Source organism: Rhinichthys klamathensis, unplaced genomic scaffold (genome assembly GCF_029890125.1).
Source record: "Rhinichthys klamathensis goyatoka isolate OS25496 unplaced genomic scaffold, OSU_Roscu_1.1 h1tg000011l_1, whole genome shotgun sequence".
NCBI classification, from domain to species: domain Eukaryota; kingdom Metazoa; phylum Chordata; class Actinopteri; order Cypriniformes; family Leuciscidae; genus Rhinichthys; species Rhinichthys klamathensis.
In genome coordinates, this window is record NW_026606564.1 from 14,515,995 (window position 1) to 14,525,329 (window position 9,335).

At 42.8% G+C, this 9,335-nt stretch overlaps 1 protein-coding gene across 1 annotated transcript; it reads left to right on the forward strand.

The window, feature by feature from the left end:
- The first annotated feature begins 1,875 nt into the window (after positions 1 to 1,875).
- Positions 1,876 to 3,390, forward strand: LOC130100257 (uncharacterized). The gene is made up of 4 exons (XM_056265636.1): positions 1,876 to 2,140; positions 2,223 to 2,288; positions 2,390 to 2,458; positions 2,578 to 3,390. Exons 1-4 carry the CDS (start codon positions 1,902 to 1,904, stop codon positions 2,927 to 2,929), a joined length of 726 nt encoding a protein of 241 aa, XP_056121611.1. The 5' UTR covers positions 1,876 to 1,901; the 3' UTR covers positions 2,930 to 3,390.
- The last annotated feature ends 5,945 nt before the right edge of the window (positions 3,391 to 9,335 follow it).

The window sequence follows — 9,335 nt, forward strand, 5'->3', positions numbered from 1 at the left end:
GGTGGATGACGTGACATGGCAGTTTTGCTGTCTTCAGTGTCAAACATGTATGAATAAAAAATATATTTGCCAAAAACCTTCTCAATATTGTGCAGAACATTATGCTTTATGTGAACATATTCAACATTAAAACAGTTCATCACTCATTTTTTCAGAATTTTCAACCAAACATAACAAAACTCATATGGTGTGACTGTCCGGCACTTGTTTCTCAAAGTGAGAACTTTTATAAAACTAAAAAATGCAAAAATTCTCAAAAAAATACAGAAAAATAATACAGATGTCTATTTGTGAGCCTACTCTTTTCAAAGTCCAAGCATAATGTTTTGAGTCAGTTCTAATCAAAAAGATTTTGTCACACAAATCAAAATCATATGGTGTGACACTATTTTGGGATATTTGAACGGGCAACTGTTTTGACACCCTTGGGAAGGAGAGGACCTTCTTCAGCAATGTTGTACAGAACTAGCAGTGTATTGCTGCTGTACAACCTGAGGTGAGTCATCATTTTTATATTTACAATAAATCAGATCTTGTTGGCACTCTGACAAAAGTCCCACTACCAGATGTCTTTTGGTATGACACATTTTTTATAAAAATGCAAAAGAAATGTTATTATTTTGTCATAATTATATGTAAATCTATGCTGCTTTGTTATAGCTAGCATGTTGTTAGTATGCTAATGTGTAGCTACAAGACTCAAGGTTGTGCTAAGTGCAGAAAACATCATATGGTGTGACATGTCTGCCTGTCACGCCATATGATTTGAATGTCACACCATATGATATGAATTGTAATTCCCTGCATATATAACAATAAATAACAAAGTCCAATGTATGTTTTGTCATTTTAAACATTTATTCGGGTCCATTATCACATAAAAGCTGTAATTATCCACCATCGATTGTGTTTAGTTTAGTTTTATTCGGTGAAACAGATTTCTAGTTCATCAGACAGACACAGCAGACCCCTTCACAGAAACCTCAGAATGCTGTTTAAGTCTAAACAATGTTGTCTTCATCTCAAACCATACATTTCCTTTTCTTTTGTCAACTTGAGGCAGATAATGATGACAAGTGCAGAGAGGACAAAGAGATACAGGGAGAGACTGAATTCAGACCCTGCAAAGAGAGAGGAGTTGCTGAGGAAAAGAAAAGAAAAGTAAACAACAACTGTCTGTTTCTAATCGCTGACCAATAGGAAAGGTCTGAGAGTGGGAGAGAGAAGCTACAAGAACTGGGTGAAGAAAAAGAAGAGGGGGACAGTAGGAGAGCTAACTGGTTTGTTCAACCAGAGGCTCAATGCAATTGCGAGTCATCAGTTAAACTGGCTTCATCAGGTGAAACAGTTCAGACACATCAAGGAGAACATCTATGCTAATGAAATGGTCTTACACATAGACTTTTCAGAGAAATATGCATGTAAACTCAACACTGAAATTCAGGCCTTTCATTTCGGTGGCAATAGGCAGCAGGCCACATTGCATACTGGAGTTGCCTACTCAGTTAGTGGCTCCCAGTGCTATGCCACCATTTCCCAGTCCTTGCGTCACGATGAGCGTGCCGTGTGGGCACACATCAAGCCAGTTACTGATGATTTCCGAAGAAGACATGGAAATTCAATCGACACCCTGCATGTCCTCAGTGATGGGCCAGCAACCCAGTACCGGAATCGATCAAACTGCTTCCTCATGAGCAGCTTTCCCTATGCATGGGGATTCAAGAGGGTCACCTGGAACTTTTCAGAGCGTTCCCATGGGAAGGGTGCACCTGACGGTGTGGGAGGAGTGCTGAAGCGTAAGGCAGATATATATGTCCTCGGAGACAGTGACCTACAAACACCAAGGGATCTGTATTATATGATCTGAGTATTTACAAAAGTCTTCTGAAAATGTCACCATCATGTGGATTGAAGAAGAGCAGATCTCCACCATGGATGAAATGCTCCCTCCGTCAGTGCGTCCAGTGACTGGAATCAGCAGTACACACCAAGTTCTGTCTTTTGCTCCAGGAAAGATATTGTACAGAGATCTTAGTTGTTTCTGCCAGTATCCAGTGATGTGCACCTGTCACAAGCTGCACCAACTTGAGTTTGACCATGTTTTCCCTGATGAGGTGCCAGGTGACAAGACAAGTGATGAGTAAGTATTATGAGTTTCCATTAAATTATTTACATTTTACAATAATAAATAAATACATGATTTTCTTCCTTTGACTTTGAAGTGGTGGCCCATCAGCTGAAGTGCCCTCTGTCCAACCTAGCTGGCCCACTACAGATTCCCGAGCCCAGTGAGTATAACATATTTAGCTAACTTTAGGACATGCTGGTGATAACATTTCACTGCAAACAAACATTTCCCTGACAAACAAATCTCTTTCTTTGACTTAAGTGATGGTGGCTCTGCTACGGAGGTGCCTTCTTCTCCATCCAGCTTGCCCACTAGAGAGCCCCAAGCCCAGTCAGTATAAATCCTACATATTTGTAAATTGGGCAAACCCAATTTGATGGAGTAGAAGCTAGTTATTGCAATCACTGCAGACAATAGTGTCACTGACATATACATCTGTCCTTTTGAAGTTCTTCTACTCAGGTGCTGTTTGCATGTGCCCAATCAAGTGCATCAATTGGAGAGGCCCAAGCTGAGGATTCAGACACCATTTCCAATGAAGGATACACGGAAGGACAGTTTGTCTTAATTAAGTATGAGGGAAAACCAAATGTGGGACAAATTGTTGCCATAAGTATGGAGGGGCTGCAGGTGAACTGCATAATACATCGTGGAGACAAAAATAGTTTTGTCTGGCCAAATAGGCGAGACTGCATTTATTATCAAGATCAGGAAATTGTTTGTGGCTTATCACAACCTCAGCAAGGCAGTCGGTTTGCTACTCTCTCCAAATTTGACTGGCTTATGTACAATGGAGTCTAGATGAACTGATTTATTTGTGGATCCACTCAGCTACGCTGTATGTTCACGGTTCATATGATATAAAAAAATAGTTTGTTTTACTTATATTAATACATATTGCAGACCAGTTTTGAATTGAAATGAAATTTGATACACAAACATATGTTCATATGGTTCATACAATATTAAAAAAAATTGTTTTATTGTTAAATATCAAATAAATCAATACAATTTGAATATTACCTTCCAGCATTTGAGTGGTTAAATATTTCCTGCCATATGAGTGATCAGTACTCACCAATAAGTAGGATAATACATGGTTTGCATTGACACATGGCGACATTATCATATGGTGTGACACTATATAATTTGGTGTGACATTCCAAATTGTGAAAATAACATACCTTTATTAATGATAAAACCTGAAAATATTCATGTAATACATAGAAAATAGTATCAGCAAGAGTCACAAATATTTTTATCATTTTAGCAAGGTTTGTCACAATAAATAGAAAATATGTTGAAAGGCCGACAGCATAGGTCCCACATTGAGCAATGTTTTAGAAAATTATACACAAATTTAATTAATTTTCACAAAACTATAATGGATCACAGTTTAGTTATGATAAATGACTTTGATAAAGTGAGTAACTTAAGAAAGGTATAATCCATTGTCAGTTTATACAATTATTTTCATGTCACACCATATGATTGTACGCACTAATACAACAAATTGTCACATAAATTCTGATTCCAATTAAAACATTTTGAAACAACATTTGTTTCTATAAAGATGAGAGTTAGTAGAACAAAAGTCAACCTAGTTCACGCTCCGTTTCTCAGCAGGTTTAATGGATTATTTAAAAAAAGGTAAATATAGTTTCAGCGCGAACTTAAACTGCAATTTGGGAATCGTTTCGTTAAGTTCATAGGGTGAAGTCAGGTAAAGTGGGACACTTTTTGGTAAATTGCATTTTAAACAACCTAAATCAGCTAGAATGTTTTAAAAGTGTTTGAATTTTGATTAAATAGATTGTAATGAAGGCCACTATGGTGAAATTTGACCAATTTATTTATTTATTAACAAACTGTTTATCTTTAAACACCATCTGACACCCTCTTCAGCAAACTGGAAGCGATCACGTTGAGTGGGACACTTTGTTAGGAAAAGTGGGACACTATTTTATGGTTAAAATTAACATGAGAAATACAACCCCACAAAGTTGGGTAAAAAGTAAATAAAAACAGAATACATGCATTTAAAATGTGTCATCGTCATCCATAAGTCCGTTGAGCTCTCCGCAGGACTCATGATACCACCGTTGGCAGTGGCAGAAAGCCACCCATTCCTCATTGGCCTTTGGGTCGCTTGCATCCCCATAGACCCCCTTGCAACCAGTACATGGGTCACTTCCCTGAACTGTTTGCAGGGGAGGAACGGCAGGTTTTTGGGGGCGGACACCAGCAGGCTTACGGACTTTGGATGTTTTTGGTTTCTTTTTGTCTGCTTTGGCCTGGACAAAGTTGAAGTGTTCCTGGCTTGTTAGGTGGTAGCTGGGTGGCCTCGCCATCATCCTCTTCTTTCCCCTCTCTCTTGTAGGTATTTCAAAAAGGTCTGAGAACCTTACAATGGAACCCCACTCAGCTGTTGAAGTGCTAGGTAGAGAGGGTGGCCCAGTTGTGAGGGTGGAGGCATGGGGGGCTGGCCTAGTTGTGAGGGTGGAGGCATGGGGGGCTGGCCCAGTTGTGAGGGTGGAGGCATGGGGGCTGGCCCAGTTGTGAGGGTGGAGGCATGGGCAGCTGGCCCAGTTGTGAGGGTGGAGGCATGGGCGGCTGGCCCAGTTGTGAGGGTGGAGGCATGGAGGGCTGGCCAAGTTGTGAGGGTGGAGGCATGGGGGGCTTGCCCAGTTGTGAGGGTGGAGGCATGGGCGGCTGGCCCAGTTGTGAGGGTGGAGGTATGCGCGTCCTTATCAGGCTGGCTGGTTACCACCACTTCTTCCACATCAAAATAAATGTCCTCCTCTGACAACAGAAAGGTTTCTGATGTTTCCTCAATCACCCTTTCAGTGGTTTGGCTTGGCATGGCATGAAAAGTTCAGTTGGAATGACTTTTATGGAGACAGGGAACATCCCTGAGGCTCTGAAACCTATAGAAGAGTAATATGTATAATGTAATGATGCAATGTAAATAAGACAGTAAAAACAATGATCCACTTACAGCTAATCTTTTTATACAAATAATTCAATACTTATTATTAACTAATTATTAATAAAAGAGTCAAACCTGCTTGGGCATTCTCAACAGTGGCAGCCTTCTTCCACGCGGGGCTGAACACAGAAAAAAAGAGCTGTTTTGGAAGCTTCTTCCCGCCTGTCTTCCTTGTCCACTTGCGTCCCAGTTCCTGCCAGTGGTGTTTCAGGCTTCGAAACAGTGATCTCTCTGCTGGCTGGAGGGCGTGAGTGGTGTGGGGAGGATAGCTCACTACATGGATATTATTTTTCTTCATGAGCTCCAAGAATTCCAGATTGAATACATGGCTGTAGTGGCCATCTAAAAGCAGGACATGGGGTCTTGGATCCTCCTTAGGCAGCTGCGGGACAAACCGCTGGCCCCACTCCAGAAACAGCTGGGAGTTTATCCAGCCAATATCTGACACAAGGATAATTGCTTTTTCTGGTCGTTCCTCCAGCCACTCTGCCCTGAGCCTCTTTCCCTTAAAAATTACCATTGTGGGGGTGTAAGTCCCAACCGCATTGAACCCAGCCAGGACTGTTGTCGTTTCTCCTTTTTCCCCTGATTTTACCTGGAAGCAGGACTTGCCAGTCACCCCAACAAACTTTTTTGAGATGAAATGGTCCTGCGGTCTGGATTCATCGCAGTTCCACAGGTGAGATGGCATCTCCTGGATCTGTAGGCGGTGGAGGAGTGACGTGTATGTCTGAAACCATTGCCCAAATACTGTGAGATTTATCCCAGAGGCCCTTGCAGCTGAGAGTGATTCTGGCTTGCGGAGGCTCAGGTTTGGATTCCTTTTCATGAACCCCTCAAACCAGTAGTGACCGGCTATTTGCTTTTCCGCAGAAAAAACAGGGATGCCATTAATTTTGGCGTACTGGAACGCAATACGCCGTATATCACTGCGTTCCAGGGGGAACCCCCTTTCAGCTAACAATTTAACAAGGCTAGCCAATTCACTCTCAGCTTGAGGTGAGAGCAGGGGGCTCTTACCTGAGGCATGGCGGTAGCCACTCACCAGCCCTGTCACTCGCCTTTGCAGTGTTGATTTTGGGATGTTCCATGCCCTGGCTAAAAACCTTAATTTTGGTTTGTGTCCTTCAGTCACCTCCTGCTCATATTCTTCAATAGCCCCTGCCATTCTCTCTTCACTCCACTGGTTTAGTTTTCTTCCTTTCCTACTTTGCTGTCTTTTCCTTTTCTGTATTGCCCTGTTCTGTCCTGTATTGCTTTCTTCTTCTCTCTCTCTGTCCCTCTCCTCTCTGTATGGATGCCATCTTGTGTATAGTTACCAACCTAAAATGTTATATTCAGACACATTAATACAACTTATAACTTTAAAATGTTATCTTTTGTTCATGAAATGGTTGCATTGTGTTTGCTAGAATTAGTCCTAAAACTGTCCCGCTCAACCTCAAATGCACTGTCCCACTCAACACTGTCAGGTTGAGTGGGACAGTACTGTGAATCTAATTTTCACAAATATTTTATACAATTAGATGCTCATTGTTATTAATCTATAATACACAGACAGTATAAATGTATGCAAAAGCAAAAGTTCTAATTTGTTACATTACAAGTGATGGAATTATCAACCTTATTATTTTAAAATAGATTTGCACTTGCTGGGTGGCTTACCGTGAGGTCCCAGGAGTCAAGCAATTTGAAAAATAACAACCGGACCACATCTGTGATGTCACACCAATCACAACCTTTATTTCATATCCAATGGACATTCAGCTACAACACAGTAATGGTGCGTTCAAGTCCTCCTGGGAAGTTCGTACGTACGAGGTGGGAAGTCGTGTTTACGACGTGAGGTGCGTTCAAGTCAGTTTCGTCGGAGCAAAATGGCGGTGTACCTTCTTTTAATAAATTGCACAAAAATACAGCAAGGTTTGTTAACTCTGCTAATAGAAAATGAAGAACAAAGAATGCGCATCAGGTGTGTTTTTCTTTTTATGTTTTTTATTAGCTTATGAAGCCAATATAAACTCTATCATTATATAATTATTAGGTATAATTTTTATATTACAATGATATAATATTTTGTGCAGAGAGCTTGCTTTATGAATGAAAAAGCCTTACAATGTCACTGCTAAATACCTGTAAGTATTGGGATATATATTTTACTATCACTTTTCTCCCTCTGTCATGTTCCAGACATGCAGTTCTACAGTGCTACTCACTTACAGCCCATAGAGTCCTGAAAACTGGTTTTGAATGGGAAGTCCTTCTGAACATGGATCCTCGCCGTTTTCAAAGTCACATGCACCTCACTAGAGAGCAGTTTAAAGCAGCACTCAGTAAGAATTCCGTTTTTGTCAAACAGCGACCCCTAGAGTCGCTGTGGAGCACTTGTACTGTCGTGAATAGCACTCACGCAGAGATGGCTCGCACTCACGGCCGGATCCCCTCCCCCTGTACACCGGTACCTGTTCAGTAGGATGGACGCTGTAACGAGTGGAAATAAGGTGTGGCCCCTTTAAGAGCTGCGCGCGCCCAACACCACATGTATACGGCGCCGGGTTATTTCTGTTTGATGCTCATTTTATCAGATCTGTTTTTTGCCGTAAAGCAATTCGTTAACTCGCGAGACCTGATATCACACGATACTTCCTAACACTGAGGCCGGCGGCTCGCCGGCCCAAAGTTGCAAGGGTGGTTTTGCGGCTCACAGGCACCAAGGGGGTGCGAGACGACCACCATTCAACACGAAATCAGTAATATAAACATTACAATGACTCCAAAGCTGTTCGGTTAAGGTAAAAAAGTTACTTAGTTCACCTTTAACTGCTTTGTTGATCAGCTGAAAAGATCAGGGGTCTCATTTATAAAACTGTGCGTAGGATCCTTACTAAAAGTGTACGTGCGCCCGAAAGCCAAAAATGGCGTACGTTAAAAAATATTCAGACTTATAAAACCGTTCGTACGCCAGAACCTGCGCAAAATTCACTTTATAAATCCCAGTCAGCGGAAGAATGTGCGCACATGCGTCTCCACCCCGAAATAACCATATATGGAGCTCACAACGCCTAGTTCCCTTTCAAGGGAACTCAACGCTGCGTATAGCGCTGCGGGAACGCCCCTGCGTGATTGCGTCATGAAGCACTCGTGAAATCAGTCCAATGGCGTGACGAGACGTCCTAGGCGGGTGACGTCATTGACCAGGAACCTATAAAGCACCCCTGGACCGAACAAACACTAGCTTCTGTGTCTTCACAAGCGCTCTATGTGAAATCGTATCTGTCTATTTGATGTGTGTTTGTCTTTCTATATATTATGGAAAAGCAGCAATTTAAGCAGTGTGTTACTCCCTGTCCTCGTTTCATCACGGGTGGGGATACACACGAGCTTTGTGTGATGTGTTTGGGATTGGAACATGCCCAGTCAGCTCTCGAGGGAGTTGGCTGTGAGCATTGTGAGAAACTGACAATGAAAACTCTCCGGTCCCGCCGAGCACTCTTCGAGGAGGGTGCTTCGGCTCGCGTTCCCCAGGGCTCGGGTCCCGCTGCTGCTGAGGCACGGCGAAGACGCTCGTCCTGGGGTTCGCAAATGGATTTAACGGCGGGGTTAGAGACGGGTGATCCCCTATCTCTTCCCTTAACCGTTGAATCCGACGCTTCAGTTCACGAGTCAGAAGCACGCGCTGCGGTTTCTTCTGCTCGCGCTGAAGCGCAAGTGCAGCAGCACTCCAGTTCCGAGGAACTGGATGTTGTGAGCTTGGGAGATGAGGATTTTGCATCACACACAGTCACACACACACAAGAGGAGCTTTTGGAGGTTGTCACTCGTGCTGTTGCTAGATTAAATATTGACTGGCCAGCCAGTGAACAGGAGTCATGTCGATCAAAGAGTAAATTAGATGAACGATTTTTGCCATCTAGATCGCAACCTCCAAAGCGGGGCTTACCGTTCTTTCCTGATCTCCATACTGAGGTATCGAGGTCATGGATTAGACCGGCATCATTCAGAGTTTTTAACCCAGCGACATCTGAATATTCGAATATAGTAGGGTTAAAGAAACATGGTTATGCGGCGATGCCTCAGGTGGAAGAGACGCTTGCGAGCTATCTCTCCCCCGAGTCTGCATCGTCGCTGAAAGCCCCGCAGCTGCCCACTAAACCAGTAAGAACAACATCGGTTTTAGTGGGTAGGGCATATTCGGCAGCAGGTCAGGCGGCTGCCAGT